Consider the following 19,934-nt stretch of genomic DNA (forward strand, 5'->3'; position numbering starts at 1 on the left):
TTGATTAGACCTAAATAAGAGAAGAAAAGGGGAATAAATAATTGGTGGGGTGGGGGAGCGGCGGCCGGTTTCGTTTGCAGTTGGGGGGGGGGGGGAGGGGGGGGGGGGGGAGGAGATGAAAATTAGCGGGGGGTGGGGCGAAGGAGATGAAAATTGGCGTGGGGGTGGGGGTTGTATAATTTATTTTTTAATTATTATGATGGACCCCCACCGCCACGTGTCATGTTTTCATTTGACAAAGTTGCCATGTCATGGAGAGTGTAATACACTCTCCTAATTTTGCTGATTATTGTGAAAAAGGTACCCAATGGGATCGAATTTGGACTGGTTTAGGTAGCCAATATGTCACGACCCGACTAGGGGCCGTGACGAGTACCCGATACTTGTACCGAGCACCCCTTATCTATCGTTTTACCTTTACTTCTCAGCGGGCCGTAGGAACTGTGCCATATATTTTTTTTTAACATTAACATTAGCAGCATCATTATGAACATAGACTAGTAAACTTCGTTATCACTTTATACAACAACATTAAAATGCCAACACACCATATATCTAACTGTACTTGACTGACTGGGCATATCTGTCTACGAGCCTCTAGACATAGTACACTTATACATAGAAAAGGCCGGGTACTGCCGTGCCCGAATATACATACACAAAATAGTACCGCGGAAGTGAGGCTCCGGAACAACTGGAGCACTGTAGAGTACCGCTGGTAGAGCTCCTAAGGATCAAGTCCACCTGTCTGCTGACCTGCGCGGCATGAAACGCAGCGTCCACAAGAAGGGACGTCAGTACGAATAGTGTACCGAGTATGTAAGGCATGGAAGACAATGCAAGCAATAACATAGAGTGCGATTAATAATATCATGGAGTCACAGGACATATAACGAGGCAAGAAAGTAACCTGTACATAGGAAGGCCCCTTTTTGGGCGGCTGTCATGCATGGCTTGTCTTTCCCTTTTAAAAACGTTTCCCCTCCATGAACGTAGAAAATAGAACTTATATTATGTCGTATCTTGTCGTATCGTGTCCTATCGTGCCCTATCGTATCCTATCGTGGCATATCGGGCCGTATCCTATCGTGGCATATCAGGTCGTATCCTATCGTGTCTTATCATAGCATAGCTTATCATATCATAGCATAGCTTGTCGTAGCGTATCATATCATGGCATAGCGTATCATAGCGTATCATATCATAGCTTAGCTTTCCGGTGAAAATCTTTTCTTGTTCATATATATATAAAAATAGAACATGTCATATTGCCGAGGCGTCGGCAGCCGATCCATTTAGCCATAAATACACATCCCGCGTCCGGGCATCCCGCGTCCGGGACGATATCATGTCATGTAATGCCAACTGATCATGTGGATATGCGTGTATAACGCTCTGCCCTTATTCCCATCTTCCCCGTATACATATGCATACATCATGTACATATATCAGCGTCTATAGCGCTCTGAATCTTTTATCATATACATATACTGGTATCATGTACGTATATCAGCGACTATAGCGCCCTGGATCTTTTATCATATACATATACGTGTATCATGTACATATTTTATAAACATATACGTATTTCCATTAGAATGGTACAGTACTTATCGTTTGATAATCGGAACGAGGATCAAAAGTTTCCTTTGGATTCTACTCCAAAATAAGTCAAACGGAGCAATAGGGAAAATCCGGGAACAATGGGCCCACCTCGGGTCAAATGAGGCGGCGTACCAAATTTACGTACATTATATTTCATGACGTCACTTGTGAGGGTTTTAAGGTAGTCGGGTCATATTTATGCCAGTTCTAGATGTTTAGGAAGTTTCTCCAATATTTTACACAATTTCTAATTCAATTCTACTGAATGAAAAAGGGGAAACTTTAAGTGCGGATTCCGGGAAATAGAGTTGTCCCCGAGGCTCGTACCCAACTTATTACGTTTAAGACATGCCATAGAAGGAAGGGTGAAGCCTTACATACCTTTTCCGCTTCATACACGTCTCCAAAATCAAGTTTCAAGTTCGCCAAAATCTACAATTTGGTCACAATTACCAAATGTTAATTGTAAGGCTTTAAGATTTCAATCTTAACCAATACTTGTCTACAAAAATTTGGGCAGCATGTCCCCTATAAGTACACCATCCCCAAAATTCAACTTAGCCAATTTTTTATCAACAACAATCCGGGAATTCAACCCGGCCAAACTATCAACACAATGACAACAACCATGACTACAAAACACAATATAACACAACTAGCCTTCTTTCCAACATAATGCAATAGTTTTCATTCCAACTTCACATTTCCAAACCAATCTCAATGCTTTTACATTCATTACTAATCAAGATCATTACAATATAATTCGGAAGCATTTCATATCATTTCTACCAAATATTCACAAGATATACAAACTTTCCACCAAAACCATAATCCATCCAAAACTTCAAATCTTCAATCTACATATTCATAACATATTTTCATCTTCCAATTTCATCAACCATAATCATAATTTGCACCTTAATAATTTCATTTTCATAATTACATAAATCTACCATAAAATCACAAAACTTCTCATAACCACTTAACAACCAATCTTTCATGCCAATATGGACTATTATCCTTCCAAATTCACCAACTAACATAATAATTTCCTATAACTATTCCCAATAATTTTCCATGCCAACTTGAACCATTTTCTTCCATTTCCAATATAAATTTCACCATAACCACAACTAGAATACAACATAAAATTCAACTCATATTATTTATACAACAATATACATATATGTCCACTTACATATATGCACACCCACTTTGTAAACTTCCATATTTCCATAAATTCTACTCATTTCTACATACTACAACATAAACCAACCTTCATAACATAATAAAAAGGGATTAATTCTTACCTTTTTCTACAATCTTCTTCAGCTTCTGTTGTGGGCACCTTATAACTGAACTTATCAACAATACGTATATATTCAATCCATTGTTTTTTACTATACTTACAGTAACTTACCTTGATGATAACTAGTTTTCCATTCTGTATATACAAATTCTGATACATAACCTCAATGAAATATTAATCTCTGTAATTTCCAGTAGCATTATTTGTCTTCTCTTGTCGACACCACTCTCTTGCTGAAATAAAATATCAGTATATAAGGGATACCATTTCCTATGTTTTGGCTCTATCGCACGATCTCTTAAGATGAAAGATGGTCATTTTTCCTAAATGCCCGGTAGCCTCCTGTTTATTGGCGTGGCGCGCTACACACCATAAACAAGACTCTACTAGACACGGCTCGTAGACACTTCCTAGGACGAACTGCTCTGATACCACTTTTGTCACGACCCAGCTAGGGACCGTGACGCGTACCCGGGGCTAGCCACCGAGCACCATTCGCTCTAATACTCATCTTACTCATTTAATGCTCTTTTACCAATTTTATACACGAATTGTAGGAAAATTATATTTTATATAGAAACATAAATACTTATACCACTTTTGCCTCTTGGCCACCAAAATAATATATACATAATAATAACATCTTGTGAGACCATCTGACCCACACTGCGTATCTACGAGCCTCTACTGACATACTAAACATATAGATGGAACAAGACTCCGTCGTGCCCAAAATATGCATATATACCAAAAGAAGAATCATAAGCACCTCCGAACAATGGAGTGCTCTCAATCAGCTGACAGCTACTAAGAATCTGGATCAAGCTCACCTCCCTGTCTACCTGTGGGCATGAACACAGCGTCCGAAGAAAACGGACGTCAGTACGAATATTGTACTGAGTATGAGAGGCATAAACAATAACAATATATCAATGAAATAGGAAGGCATCAATGAAATAAGGAAGCATCAAGAAAGAGCAATCTATACTGGCTGTCAAATATAAATGAAATAATGCATGCTGACTTACTCATAATCATTATCATGTCATGTATGTATGTATACATATATAAGCTGCCCGCCCATGTAGGTACGGTGTGATAATGTATAAGCTGCCCGTCCATGTAGGAGCGGTGTAATAATCATAGCCTGCGTCCAGGCCTCCCGCGTCCGGGGTATAAGCTGCCCACTATAGTGGTGTGCACATCTACGTGCCTGCCCGGCCGACTATAGCGTGGCGCGGTGTGAGAAAATACATACATACATATATATATATATATATATATATATATATATATAAAACATGCATAAGAGCCCAATCAAAAGCCATAACTATATCGGAGTGACGTAAGGTCGGTGGCTTCCGACGTCATTATAGAACATTCATTGACATTCTGCCTCACCTTGAAGGAATTAGCATATAAGGTGAGTGTAAGCAATAATTAGCATCATTAACATCATATGATCATCACAACATGATTATTGGGATTTCTATACTTTACTCCTTACTATGTGAGGCTAGTCCTTTCTTTCTATGGCATGAATCTTATAGCTTGACTCTCTTTTTATCCATGAGTTTCCTTAAGTTCCGGAAAATATGAGTCTATGTCCATAATTAGCCACACAAGGTAAGGAGTAAAGTATAGAAATCCCAATAATCATGTTGTGATGATCATATGATGTTAATGATGCTAATTATTGCTTACACTCACCTTATATGCTAATTCCTTCAAGGTGAGGCAGAATGTCAATGAATGTTCTATAATGACGTCGGAAGCCACCGACCTTACGTCACTCCGATATAGTTATGGCTTTTGATTGGGCTCTTATGCATGTTTATATATATATATATATATATATATATATATATATATATATATGTATGTATTTTCTCACACCGCGCCGCGCTATAGTCGGTCGGGCAGGCACGTAGATGTGCACACCACTATAGTGGGCAGCTTATACCCCGGACGCGGGAGGCCTGGACGCAGGCTATGATTATTACACCGCTCCTACATGGACGGGCAGCTTATACATTATCACACCGTACCTACATGGGCGGGCAGCTTATATATGTATACATACATACATGACATGATAATGATTATGAGTAAGTCAGCATGCATTATTTCATTTATATTTGACAGCCAGTATAGATTGCTCTTTCTTGATGCTTCCTTATTTCATTGATGCCTTCCTATTTCATTGATATATTGTTATTGTTTATGCCTCTCATACTCAGTACAATATTCGTACTGACGTCCGTTTTCTTCGGACGCTGTGTTCATGCCCACAGGTAGACAGGGAGGTGAGCTTGATCCAGATTCTTAGTAGCTGTCAGCTGATTGAGAGCACTCCATTGTTCGGAGGTGCTTATGATTCTTCTTTTGGTATATATGCATATTTTGGGCACGACGGAGTCTTGTTCCATCTATATGTTTAGTATGTCAGTAGAGGCTCGTAGATACGCAGTGTGGGTCAGATGGTCTCACAAGATGTTATTATTATGTATATATTATTTTGGTGGCCAAGAGGCAAAAGTGGTATAAGTATTTATGTTTCTATATAAAATATAATTTTCCTACAATTCGTGTATAAAATTGGTAAAAGAGCATTAAATGAGTAAGATGAGTATTAGAGCGAATGGTGCTCGGTGGCTAGCCCCGGGTACGCGTCACGGTCCCTAGCTGGGTCGTGACACAATAGATACAACCCTCGGTTTAGGTACCTCAGAGGAAAATGTGGCAAAATTTAGGGGGCTATCTATAGCAGAATATGATGAGTACGTAGTTATCGAGAATACAAAGTAAATATAACCCTAATTAGTGATGAGTTAGGGAAGACCATCATAGTCAAAAACAAGAATTACGATGACGGATCTGAATCCTAAGATACTGCAATAATATGTAAGTCGTCTACTCTACGCTGAACTACTTATATTACGAATACTATCTTGTCCAAGAATAAACTGTAAAATTCATAGATATAATATAGTATGTATTTTGTTTTAATGTTTAAGCGGTGAATGCCAAAGATTTCATGGCACAAAGGTCTAACCATCAAAAATTTCAGTGATAGCTAGCTAGAGAAGGGAAATAAGGCAGTTGCGCTAAAGGTTAATGAGGATCATTGTAACTTTTATCAATACTGGTTTGAGGGCGGCTATCATGACACGCTAAGCACACACTTTGGTTAACCAGATTTTAAAAAGTCAGTGCCGATCAAGTCAACCAGATTTTAAAAAGTCAATCCTCGTATTTAATTCAAGTCTTAATCCCGTTGGGTTAACTGAGTAACATAAAAAGGGCTGATCAACTCATTCCAACAAAACATTCAGTGTGATAGTTTAGCTTCTTTATTTCTTTTATTCACCTTTTCCTGTGCTTAAAGTTTAAGTACGATATAGATTCTTGTTTACATGTCTTATTATCATTTGAAAAGTGCGAAGAATTTTATTTAATCTGTTTTATCACTTTGAAGAGTGAGCAATTTTACACCAGATTTGTAGCATAAAGCAACTGGAGGGAAGATCTGTTTACAAAACATAGGATCAGATGATAGCTCAAACCTATTGATGACATATCTGAACACAATTCATGCCATTTGGAGCTGGACTGGGAATTAACCCCAACAACAACAGCAAAAACTGACACTATCCTACAATTGATGCTTCTAAATTGTAAGTCGTATATATGTCAATAAAATCTCGCACAATTTTATTATAATAGACATTAAGCTTATATACTGGTGACACAAAATCTTATATCGAGTCAGAGTAAAACTTGGCATGTTTCTCGAATAATTCTCTAGTCTGTCAACACTCTACATTAGCAACCAGAAGTGAGTCAATTGGCAATGAGCAAAATAAATATAAGCAAACAACAACTCGCTCTTATCATTTAACTGGTAAAGGAATGCCCGTGCGTTTCCCAACATAAAAAAATTTGTATGTCTAAATTGCAATTAAATTTTCTAGAATTTGATCCACACAAAAAACTTTTCTTTAAAAAGAAACACTAATTTAGGGTATTTAGCATATAGTAATTGCTAATGAATCACATTATACCCAAAAAAAATTTGGTTACTCTGAAATTATTTTTGGTTAAGTGGTACATTTGCTTACTTTTCTCAGAAAATAATGAAAGCGCAAATAACTTAAAATCCAGTGTTTGATTTAATAAAATAACGATCTCAAAATTCCAGAAATTTTGACATTGTTTTCTGTATATAAGATGCTTTGGTAAAATCTAATTTATAAACAAAATGTTTATCACTTTCATATTTATCATGGCACTACACTTTTTCAACTACTATCTTTTAAATCTAACTTTTTCTCAAATATCACATTTTTATGTCCAAACACTATTATTCTCCTCCAAGAACTTTTTGTTTGTTTGTTTTCTTCGCATGTTTTTCAGCCTGTGTATAAACCAGCTTAAATGAATACCAAAAAAGTAGCCTTTAACTTGTTCTCTTCATCTTTGCATTGTTTGAGATTTTCTTTAATAGAATCAAGGTGTGGCATTTTAACAACTCAACTCTATGTTCTGCCTCAGTTTTTTTTATTTTTTATTTTTTTATTTATCTTTTTGATAAATATTATGCCTCAGGTTTTCTCTCATCTAACAACTTTTTAAAGTGAGGCGCTATCAGCGCAAAGACCTTGATTAGCATGGCATAAGAGGGATGATGGTAGTCATTTTCTTTCTATCGTCACTTTCTTCGGGGGAGAAAGGACGCCATGAAATACAGGCCAATGAACAGTAGCAAAAGATGGAAATGGAGACTTCAAAACTATCATGGCTGACATTTTGGCAGCCCCAACAACGGAGAGATATTACATAAAAGTAAATGAAGGAGAATATGATGGGCACGTAGTTATCGAGAGTAACGAAGTAACTATAACCCTAATTGGTGATGGGACAGAGAAGACCATCATATCCGGAAACAAGAGTTAAGGCGATAGATACCGTACCTGAGATACTGCTACTGTTTGTAAGTCATCTGCTTTACACTAAACTACTCATATTACAAATACAAGCTGGTCCTAAAATAAACCGTAAACTTCCTAGATCTGATATCTGCATTTGTTTTAATGTCAAGAGGTGAATGCCAAAGGTTTCATGGCACAAGGTCTAACCATCAGAAATTCAGCAGTGCCAGATAACGGACAGGCAATTGTGTTATTAGTTAATGAGGATAGATGTAGCTTCTATCAATACCGATTTCAACGGTACCGAGACACGCTAAACACAAACATTAATGGTCGTCAGTTTTATAGGCATTGCGAAATTCTTAGAACGATTGATTTCATATTTGGGGACGCAACAGCTATCTTTCAAAACTGCAACATCACCTTACAAAAGCCGTTTGACACGCAGTACGACACAATACTGGCACAAGGTAGGACAAATTAAAAGAGACAGAAAGAACAGGTATAGTCCTGCAAAATTATACTGTACAAGCTTGAAGCGAGAGAAGAGAAGATCCAAAACTTACCTGGGAAGGCCATGGCGTAATTTCGCGCGGACAGTCGTCATGCAAACCTTCCTTGGTGATCTTATTGATCCTAAAAGCTGGGTCCAATTTGAAGATCATCGAATCATCAGACCATTCTGTCTAGAATTTAGAAACAGTGGGCCAGCCGCCAGGATCTACTACATCAGGGAGAGTTAAGTGGGCAAAGGTGACTGACGACTCCAGAATAGCATCGACCTATATTAGACATTTTATCCAGGGACATAGATGGATTCCTTCATCAATTCCCTACTTTTGTTCCAATACAGTAATGAAATTGTCTATTTAAATAAAGATACTACCAAGATCGCAGTTGCTTTGCCTCTTGTTCCGTTTCCAATTAGCTGTCCAAGTAAAGCGCCACAGTACAACAATATTTGTACGAACAAAGAAAACAGTTTCTATAAGTTTCACCTAAATGGCAGTAATAATTTTTATTGAAAGCAAATAAAGCACAAAAATCAGCAAGAGCCACCAAAAGGCCGCAAACAATCAAATTATTGTTCTAACGTTATTCCAATCTCAATCTAAAATCTCCTTCAAAAAGGAGAAAAAAGAAAAAGAAACAAATGGGACACACACACACCTAATGGTCACGGATAGCCAAGTTAACAAGAAGTTTCCACCAACCTTTTTGATTTTGCCATAACAACATATCAAGTTGTGAAATTGATGTCTATTACCTATATATTTTTTTTTTTTAAAAATGACGTATATTATAAAAATTTGTTATCAATCCTGTTACAAGTATTAAGTACAACCAGGGACGGATCCACACCATTGGGTGTGGGTTCGCGGGAATCCACAACTTTTATCCGAACCTTGTATTTATAATGTGAAACTGTTATATCCCGTATTTTTGAACGTCAGATTATTTGCTGAGATGGGACCCACACATCGAGATTTTTTTTGGGACATCTGAAAATTCATATGAATCACATATGAGAAGTTAAACACAACTCAAGAAGGACCCTTGGGACAAATCAAAGTGGAAGTCCTCCAAACGAATATTTTAAGAAAACGTTTTCGGGTGATCTGACTTCAAGGGGCAAAAACGGTATTATAAGTTTGGAATTTGGAAAAGTACCAAGAACTAGAAGTTGTAGATAATTGAATTAGCTTTCCAACCATAGGTCGTGGGTCCCCAGGTGACGTCGGTACAAGGAGATATGGACGTTTTAAGGTCGAAAGATCAGTGGGCTAGGCCCAACTCGGGACCAACCGGGTTGGCCCAAAAAAATCAAAAAATAATAATAAGGCCCAAATTTGTGAGGGATGGCCGGCCAACATGGCCCAAGCCCATGATTTTATTAATTATCCATGTGATAATTAATATAAAGGATCAATTAATGAGTCATATCTCATTAGAAACTTCAAGAACACTTGAGAAAAAGGAAAGAAGGAGAAATCTCCAAGGCCATTTCGGCCAAGTGCAAAAATTGACAAGAAAATTGACAAAAATTTCTTCAAAAATTATTTTCTACCAATTAAAGGATTCCTAGCAAGGTGGAGTGGTCTTTGGAGCAAGAAAAATTCATATTCTAGCAAGTTGCAAGACTTAGCTAAGTGAAAGATCAAGGAAGAAGGTAAGAACTTATTCTTTACATGTTATGGATATTTTTGCATGTTGTAGTGTGCAAAAGTGAGTGAAATTCATGAATAGCAAGAATATAGTTGTGTGGCGGTGAGTTGTATATCACATGTATAGCCGTGTATATTTGGTGAATCATGAATGCATGGTGAGCAAGTTTTATTTAGTATGTTGGTTGTTGTGTTGTGGATTTTATATTGCAAACAAAAGCCTAATGAGCTTAGTGAAGTATTAGTAGTTGGAGGCTTGTCTTGGAAGATTATGTAAATTGAATATTATGTTCTTACATGTATGGAAGATAATGATATTAGTATGGTGTTGTTGGAATATATATTATAAGGTTGTTATTGTTTTCATTGGAGTTGGAAGGTTTTGAAAGAAGTAGTAAGTTGATTAAGTTGTTATAATGTATCTTGGATTGAATATGGAAATTGTTAGTGTGGTTGAGTTATGTTAATAGTTTGGCCGGGTTTGAATTCCCGGGTTGTTGTTGATTGAAAACTTGCTAGGTAAATGTTGAGGATGGTGTATTTACAGAGGAAATGCTGCCGAAATTTCGGTAGCCAAGTGTTTCCTTAAGATTCTAACTCTAAGTACCCTAATGAAAGTTTGGGTAAATGTGACCAAATCGCAGATTTTGGCGGATTTGCAGCTTGAATTCGGAATAGCAAAAGAAGCGGAAAGAGGTATGTAAGGCATCACCCTTCTTTCTATGGCATGTCTTAGTTGAAATAAGTTGGGTACGAGCCTCGGGGACAACTCGGTTCCCCGGAATCCGCACCTAAAGTTTTCCACTTTTTGTTCAATAGAATTGAACTAGAAAGTGTGCCAATTGTTGGAAAAACCTCCTACACCCTTAGAACTTGTATAAATGGGACCCGATTACCCTAAGACCCTCACAAGTAACGCTATGACACGTAACATATGTAAATCGTATACGCTACCTCATCCGGCCCGAGGTGGGCCCGCTACTCTCGGATTTTTCCTTACAGTCTTGCTTGACTTACTTGAAGTGAATCCAAAGGGAACCTTTGATCCCGATTTCGATACCAAATGATAAATACTATGACTCCTCTAACGAGGGCACTTCCATGACGATAATGATAACAATGATGTTAGATAAGAGAATATGCCTATGATACGTACTACCGGAACGACTCTATGACTAAGATGACTAAGCTAAGTATCTTATGTAAACATGAAAATGATAAACTAATTTTCGAATCTTATTTATATTTCCTAGCTATGACTTTATTTTCTAAAAGATTTCAAAGTCTATGAACTGTCATCTATGATGCCCCGATTTCATTCTACGTTTACTTTAATATTATTCCCCGTTGGTAGTCTCACCTTAAAATACTCGTTCCTTCAAGGTGAGACAAAGCGATCACGAGTATTCTATAATATAATTGGAGGTCACCGACCTTACGTCACTCCGATGACTACATGATTCTTCTTTGGGCTTTCCTGCGTGCCTATGAGACATATGTATATAGGATACGTAAATGCATATAAGACATGTAAATGTATGTAAGACATGTGTATATATTTTTAAAACATGCACATGACGAAAGAGCTAGAGCGCTATAGACGCTGATACATGCACATGATACACGTATATGTATATAATAAAAGCACCAGAGCGCTATAGACGCTGATGTACCTACATGACACACGTATATGTATATGATAAAAGCACCAGAGCGCTATAGACGCTGATGTACCTACATGACACACGTATATGTATATGATAAAAGAGCTAGAGAGCTATAGACGTTGATATATGTACATGATATATGCATATGTATACGGGGGAAATGGAGGTAAGGGCAGAGCGTTATGAACGCATATCCACCTGATCAGTTGGCATTACATGATATGATATCGTCCCGGACGCGGGATGTGTATATTTATGGTTAAATGGATCGGCTGCCGACGCCTCGGCAATATGAGATGTCCTATTTTATATGTATATGTATATGAACAAGGAAAGATTCTTAAAGGAAAGCTAAGTACGCATAGCACCTGCCAAGGGTATATATATATACAGGTTATGTTTTTACCTCAGGACATGTGCTATTATCCTCTTATGTCGTTATTTCCGTTTTATACTTTCCGTACGCTACTATTCATGCCTTACATACTCGGTACACTATTCGTACTGACGTCCCTTCTTGTGGACGCTGCGTTTCATGCCGCGCAGGTCAGCAGACAGGCGGATTTGATCCTTAGAAGCCTTACCAGCAGTGTTGACAGCGCTCCAGTTGTTCCGGAGCCCCACTTTCGTGGTACTATTTTGTGTATGTATTTTCGGGCACGACAGTACTCGACCCTTTCTATGTATAAGTGTACTATGTCTAGAGGCTCGTAGACAGATATGTACAGTCAGTTAAGTATAGTAGGTATATGGTGTTTTGGCATGCTAATGTTGATGTATAAGTGATAACGAAGTTTATTAGTCTATGTTCAGAATGACGCCGCTAATGTTAATGTTCAAAAAAAAAATGGCTCTGTTCACATGGCTTGCTAAGAGGTAAAGGTAAAACGATAGACAAGGGGTGCTCGGTACAAGTATCGGGTACTCGTCACGGCCCCTAGACGGGTCGTGACAGAAACCTTTCAAATATATAAGAAATTTGAGCTGAGAACTCAGAAACAATAGACACCGTTAGCTGGGAACTCACAAGCTTCAAATCCTGGATCTGCCTCTGAGTACAACTTCATTGCTACTATAAATTTCCCGTCCATGCTGTAGCAATTTATCAAGTTAATTAACAACTTGATGACTTGCTACCTCAAACCTATTTGCTGGCCAACTTTGCAACCTACACCACTTGCTCGCGCAGTCTTTATCTATTATATTGCCAGCTTATAATCTCATCTAGAGATAAAATGCTTAAATTTTTAACTAACCGGGGACTTGTATTATTATAGGAGTAATAGCTAGCAAGATGGGTGTAAAAGATGAGGAACAAGAGACTCAACCCGCTCAACCCGTCTAAGGTTTGATGTGTTTGGGCTAAATTGACGTTGAAGATGGGCTGATTTGGGCTAGCCCAAGTTAACCCATCACAAACCATGATCAGCCCAAATCTGACCCATCAACTGCTCTCCATTCAGAAGTGTAATAGCTACAAAATTAAATGTGATTATCTTTTTTTTATTGTTTAATTTTTTCCCCCTGAGAGTCTAAGCTTATTTTCGACTCGCCCATATCCGACTTGACGCGCCTGTTTGTCGCTCCTAGTTATGTACATTTAACGGAAAAGGGCCAAATATACCCCTGTACTATGAGAAAAGGGCCAAATATACCCCTCGTTATACTTTGGGGCCAAATATACCACTATCGTTATGCTTTAAGGCCAAATATACCCCTCATCTGTTAAAGTTTTTCAAGGTGGACATCCGATCCTACGTGGCTGGCACACATTTGATGAGATGGATGCCATGTGGCATGCCGCCTCAAAACCCCTAAATTATTTTACCCTTCCCATCTATTTATTCTTCCGCAACTAAAATTTCCTTCCCCTCCACCACCATTGTCACCATCACCGCCACCACCACCATTTCTACATCTGATGAGGGTTTGCACATGATCAGGGTCTATTTGTCCATTTTTGTTTTCTCTTCTAAAAAAACTCCCATATAATCATTCCATATCTCTCTTCTATTTATGTCATCGGAAAACGATGTCGGCAGTCGGAAAAACTTAATAGGTATTAAACAATTGAACTTGGACCTTCCATTAAACAATTAGTTCTCCCCATGAGCATCTCTCCAATTTAATTCAATTGCTAAAAGCAGCCGCCAAACCCTTCTTCCTTTATTCATTTTGATATGGGTTTCTATTTTAAGAGTAAAATTTGATGCTTTTTTAAATTTCTATGGACATGACTGGTTGAATCTGAAGTCAGTTTTTGATTTTCGTTGAGTTTTTAAAGTTTGAAATTCAATGTTACTTTGTTGCGTGTTGTCTTTCTGTAGGAATATAAATGAAGCCATTGGTAGGAGAGTAGATAACGGGCCAAATGGAGAGTTTGGTTGTGGTGGCGGTAATGGCGGTGGAGGAGAATTTTTTTTTTTTTAGTGGTGAAAGAATAAATAGAGGGAAGGAGTAAAATGTGTTAGGGGTTTTGAGGTGGCATGCCACGTGACATGCCTTCTCATCAAATGTATGGCACCCACGTAGGATCGGATGTCCACTTTGGACAATTTTAACGGATGAGGGGTATATTTGACCTTCATATATAACGAGGGGTATATTTGACCCTTTTCTTATAGTACAGGGGTACATTTAACCCTTTTCCGTACATTTAATTACTTCAGATAACATTTAATTTTTTTAATTTACTTTACTAATAATACGGTTAAAATAATTTCGAATAAAATTTATGTATTGGATAACTTATGAGGAAATATTTAAGCCGAATCCCCTCAGCTTTAAAGTATTTGAATTTGATAAGGCTTTTGCAGAGTGGTTAATCCCCTCGAACTTTCATTTACAATCTTTTACTGCCTATCTTCTAACTATGCAACGATGATCGTTCATACATCTCCTTACATCACTAGAAACATAGGTTTTTCCCAGTTGCAAATTTATACAATAAAATATATTTTTCCATCGCATTTCCATCGAACCAGCTAACTGAAAAAATGCATAGTGTGAAAAACAGGTTCCTATTGAAACGCTTGAAAAACTTCTTAATTTTTCCGTCTGAAAACATTACTACTTAGGTTGTTCCTCCGACATTAAGTGTTAAATAACCCCTGAACATTTTTCAGCGGAAAAATTAGGAATTTTTTAGTTGTGTTATATCTATATGACATAAATCTTCCATAAATTTCCCCTGGTCTGAAAGGCAAAAAAATTTCCCTTCTGGGCATCAACTAGCTTCATCAATTTTGGACTGTTAGGTTTCTCGATTCAGCACTTCAGCAAAGCACTCTATCGAATTTGCTTCAACCGGAATCTCCCTCGTCGCCGCCATCTCGCTTCATCAGACTCTGTCTCAGGTAGGGTTTCGGCATCTTCTCACAGGTTTTATTAATCTCTGAAATTTTGGGTCGAAATGCATTTTGTTCTTTGTATTCAATAAGTTTTGCATTACCGAATAATTCAAGGCACCCTTCTGTGACAGTGTGTGCGCGCATGAGGAACTGTTCTCTGAGTGTATTTCTTCGGAGAATTTAAAAATCGAGTTAAATCTCTGTCTGAATTTTTAACATATTTCGATGGATTTATATCTGAATTGTTAGGTTCCACTCGTTTCTCTTTCTAGTTGTTTCCTACTTGAAATAAAGTGTTTTAATAGATTACTCAAATTCTGTTTTAGCTATGTAATGTTGGCAATGATGGTTGTTGTTTTGCTTTTGTGTTCTGAAGATGAACGGGAAAGCAGGCGAAGAGTACTGCCGCAAAGGTTGAGAATACAAACAAATCTTTTGTAGTATTCTAAGGTAAACTACTTTTTCCTATTTCTTGTAACCTATCAAGCTTTTGACATTCATAACAAAAGCAGTTTTTGAATTTTCATTTTTAGTTAAACCACGTTTTGAGTGTGAGGTGCCATTGCCCATTGCTTTGTACCGGCTTTACCATTTTTTCTTAAGTTCAAGAATTTGAGATATATATTGTGAAATTCCATTCAAAGATAGTGTATTGTTATCTTAACCATTAATCCATATGGATGATAAAATATAAGCAGTGGTTTAAGCTTCTAGTTCCTTTTCGAATAGTGTATTGTTATCTTAACCATTAATCCATATGGATGATAAAATATAAGCAGTGGTTTAAGCTTCTAGTTCCTTTTCGATTTTTTAAGTAAGTTCGTGGATCCTTTTGAATGTTTAAGCTTCAAACTACTGCACCAAAGAGCTGCTATATGTGACTTCCTGGAGGTATTCTTACACCTGGTGAAAGCCTGATTTCCACTGGTATTTAACTTTCCTTACTTCTATTTCAATTTATTTTATATCCTATTTGTTTTGAGTGAAAAAAGCTAGTATTTGTTTTTACATCTTTCATTTGTTTCTACGGAAAAGGTCCAAAAATACCCCTAACGTATGGAAAATGGCTCACAAATACCCTCCATCCATCTATTGGTCCAAAAATACCCCTCCATCCACCTATTTAGTCCAAAAATACCCCCAACCTATTTTTTTGGCTCAAGAATACCCCTCAAACTAACACCCTAATTTTGATGGTATTTTTTCAATTTTAAAATGCCACGTGGCTTGTTTTGATTGGAGACATATATTATTATTATTATTATTATTATTTTGCATTTCGTGAATTAATCAACGAAATATATTTTTTTTTCTTTTTTTTTTTGCATTTCGTGAATAAAAAAACGAAATAGGAAATTATAATTTTTTTTTTTTGCATTTCGTGTATTAAAAAACGAAATAGGATATTTTTTTTTTAATTTCGTTCATATAAAAACGAAATTGGAAAATATATATATATATATATATATATATATATATATATATATATATATATGTATTCCTATTTCGTTTTTATATAAACGAAATGAAAATAAAATTATTTTCCTATTTTTTTATATAAACGAAATACAAAAATACAAAAAAAATTATTTTTATATTTAGTTTTTTAATAAACGAAATACAAAAAAAAATTACTATTTCGTAGATATACCAACGAAATGCAAAATAAAATAAATAAATATATATATATATATATATTTTTTTTTTTTTTCCAATTTCGTTTTTATATGAACGAAATTAAAAAAAAAATTATCCTATTTCGTTTTTTAATACACGAAATGCAAAAAAAAAAAATATATAATTTCCTATTTCGGTTTTTTATTCATGAAATGCAAAAAAAAAAACAAAAAAAAACAAAAAAACATATTTCATTGATTAATTCACGAAAAAAAATAATATATGTCTCCAATCAAAACAAGCCACGTGGCATTTTAAAATTGAAAAAATACCATCAAAATTTTGGTGTTAGTTTGAGGGGTATTCTTGAGCCAAAAAAATAGGTTGGGGGTATTTTTGGACTAAATAGGTGGATAGAGGGGTATTTTTGGACCAATAGATGGATGAAGGGTATTTATGAGTCATTTCTCATACGTTAGGGGTATTTTTGGACCTTTTCCGTTGTTTCTATTATGTATCTGGTTGACAGTAGGGGTGGGCATAAAAAATTGAAAAACTGGACCGAGTCAAATATAGAAACGTAATAAAAAGGATTTGAAATGCCAAAAAAGAAATGAAAAAGAATACATGAAAATAAAAGAATATTAACAATATTTACAAATTCCGTGGTTTCAGTTCTTCGGTTCTTTGATCAGTTTTCAGTTTTTATTCTTAAAGAGAGTTTGGTTTTCGATTTTAAAGTCTCAGTATTTCGGTTATATTAAAGTACCGAAATACCGAACTATTTTAAACAGTCTCAACTAGTGCTTACAGCTGCTAGTTTAGCTATCTGGTTGCCTCTAATTGTAAGCAAACATTTGTATATGTGAATATGAGGAAGTGTTTTAGCTCTTAAACTCACAAGAAGGTATTGTACAGCTTATTACCTCTCCTCTTTTTAGTGTTAGAATACTAGTAGGTCAAACACTTTTAAGAACTATAAGAAGCTGTAGCCGGGGAATTGATCAATCATGACAGCAAAAGTTTGTGGGAAATTACGTTTGAGACTTTAGACCACAATTTAGTCATATCACATTACCCGTCATCAGATTCACATGAAGCTAAGTAAAACATTATCTTCAAGGAATTTTGTTTGCTGGAAATTATCTTTAAAGAATTGAAATACAAAAACCAAGATTACGCTGAATCCTAAAAATTATATTTACTATGAGCAGTTCCACATCCACTTCTGCAGGTTCATATTTGCTTGATATTGTTCATTAGAAAATTGGCCAGCAAATTAGTATGCAAGATCAAACAAGACTTGTTAAAAGTTGTCCTATATTTAGTATTTACTAGCTGGATAAAAATTTGAAAAGGAAAATATATTGCACGATCATCTATAATCGACGGATATTTTCCACTGCTAAATGACAGCCTTGGATCCGTAGCTAAATTCATAGCTATGGCGATATTTTCCACTGATTGAAAGCCATCGCTAATCTCCTTTTGCGTGAGATGTTAAAATAATGATTAAAATTCTAAAGTAAGTATATATCAGAACTTTGAAAATCACTAGGAAATATTGATTAAATAACTGACTTGTTTCGAAGAAGTCATCTTATTTGGAGTAATGAAATATAACACACAAGAGGTTCTTCTATTAACACATATAGCGTAATGAAGAATAATATTTCCAATATAATAACACAAAAAACGGGAACGAGGAACATTCACTAGAGTACTGTCTTTATTATCATTAGCGGCATATGATCTTATTGTTGACTTCCAAATTCCAAAATATATGCATCACTCATTGGCTGTATTATTTAATTTGGCCAATTATGTAGATTAAGGGTAAACCTCAATAATAGATCTTAATCCCAGTATAGGAATAATGTTGTAGTCACTAAAACCAGCACCAGAGAAGAGTTTTGCCCAATCTTGCTGACTTCTTTCCTTCCCGGGAGTGAGAGCCATCATGGCCATGTCATAGAAAAGTTGAGTTTCATATGACTTGTCGTCTCCTTTCTGGTTATCCAATATTACCATGTCAATGATGATGACCTTTCCTCCATTATTCTCCTTATTTGGAATTGCTTCTTTACATTTCTTCAATATTTGGATACACTCTTCGTCGCCCCAGTCATGTAATATCCACTGCTTGTCATTAGTCATGAAACATAAACCATTAAAACATACACCTTTATTTTTATAGTGAAAAACACATAGTACAATGACCATATATATATACATGAGATCAATCTCTGAATAAAAAAAGGGTGTAAGTATTGATTACAAAGTTACCTTTAGTAGAATTGCATCGGCAGAAGGAATGGACTTAAACATGTCTCCTCCCACATAGCTCGGGTTCTTGTTCGCATCACATCCTTGAATTACCTGCGGCAGATCGAAGACAATGCAATTTATTTCAGGAAGTGCATTGGCAATAGCTTTAGCCACGGTTCCAGTGCCGCCTCCGACGTCCACCACTGATCTCAATCCTTTAAAAATTCCCTTACAATTTTCAATCACCACACTCATGATCAATCGGGAATCATTAGCCATGGCTTCATTAAAAAGATGGTTAATTTTTGGTTCCTTCTCGGCATATTCAAAGAGGGGCTTGCCGTGAGCAGTCGCAAATGGAGTATTAGAGTCCCCATTGTGGAGCCACTGGCTGAGATAGTGAAACGGATCCATTGAAATTGGATCTAGTGCTATTTGCACAAAGGGGACTAAGCTCAAAGGCTCGTCGTTAAGGAGGAGACATGAAGTCGGAGTAAGTAAATAACCCTCGTCTTCTTGAGTAAAGAAGCCTGCATGGATTAGAATACGCATGAGACGATAAACACAATCCTGGGTTTTAGCGTTATTGTTGATGGGGAGGGCATCCACCAAGTGAGAGAGGGTCATTGGTTGGCCGTGAGTGTGGATTATATCGGGAATTCCAAGTTGAATTGCACATTTGAGAGATAAGGAGTTGATGAAGTTGTATGTGTGGTTCCATATGTGTGCCTGAGCAGCTAGCACTTCTCTACTTTTTTCTCCAATATCATTATGCAATGCCGCCATATTTAATTTGTGATATTTTGTTTGGGATGCTTTGGATTGAGCCAATGGTTGAGATGTAAATATTAATAAGAAGAATGTGAATAACCCATCGTAAGTGAGTCTATATTTATAAGAAGAATGAGAAGTAGACTGTTTGACATTGAAGAAGTAAACAGGACAACGATGATAGCCACTGCTCCACTATGTTGAGTGTCCCACGTCGGTTCTGGGATGAGAATTTGGTCTTTCTATATAGT

General features: G+C 36.5%; 1 protein-coding gene and 1 long non-coding RNA gene across 2 annotated transcripts; both read right to left on the reverse strand.

Annotated features, from left to right (window-relative positions):
- Window positions 1-448: 448 nt before the first annotated feature.
- LOC132634126 (uncharacterized) lies at window positions 449-8,983 on the reverse strand. Its single transcript, XR_009580045.1, has 3 exons — window positions 8,732-8,983; window positions 8,412-8,627; window positions 449-756 (listed from the first exon to the last, which is right to left on the reverse strand). It is a non-coding gene; the product is annotated as an uncharacterized LOC132634126 (long non-coding RNA).
- An 8,959-nt stretch (window positions 8,984-17,942) lies between these two features.
- LOC132631293 (probable O-methyltransferase 3) lies at window positions 17,943-19,698 on the reverse strand. Its single transcript, XM_060346885.1, has 2 exons — window positions 18,931-19,698; window positions 17,943-18,783 (listed from the first exon to the last, which is right to left on the reverse strand). Exons 1-2 carry the CDS (start codon window positions 19,696-19,698, stop codon window positions 18,475-18,477), a joined length of 1,077 nt encoding a protein of 358 aa, XP_060202868.1. The 3' UTR covers window positions 17,943-18,474.
- Between the last annotated feature and the right edge of the window lie 236 nt (window positions 19,699-19,934).

Source organism: Lycium barbarum, chromosome 3, assembly GCF_019175385.1.
Source record: "Lycium barbarum isolate Lr01 chromosome 3, ASM1917538v2, whole genome shotgun sequence".
Taxonomy (NCBI): domain Eukaryota; kingdom Viridiplantae; phylum Streptophyta; class Magnoliopsida; order Solanales; family Solanaceae; genus Lycium; species Lycium barbarum.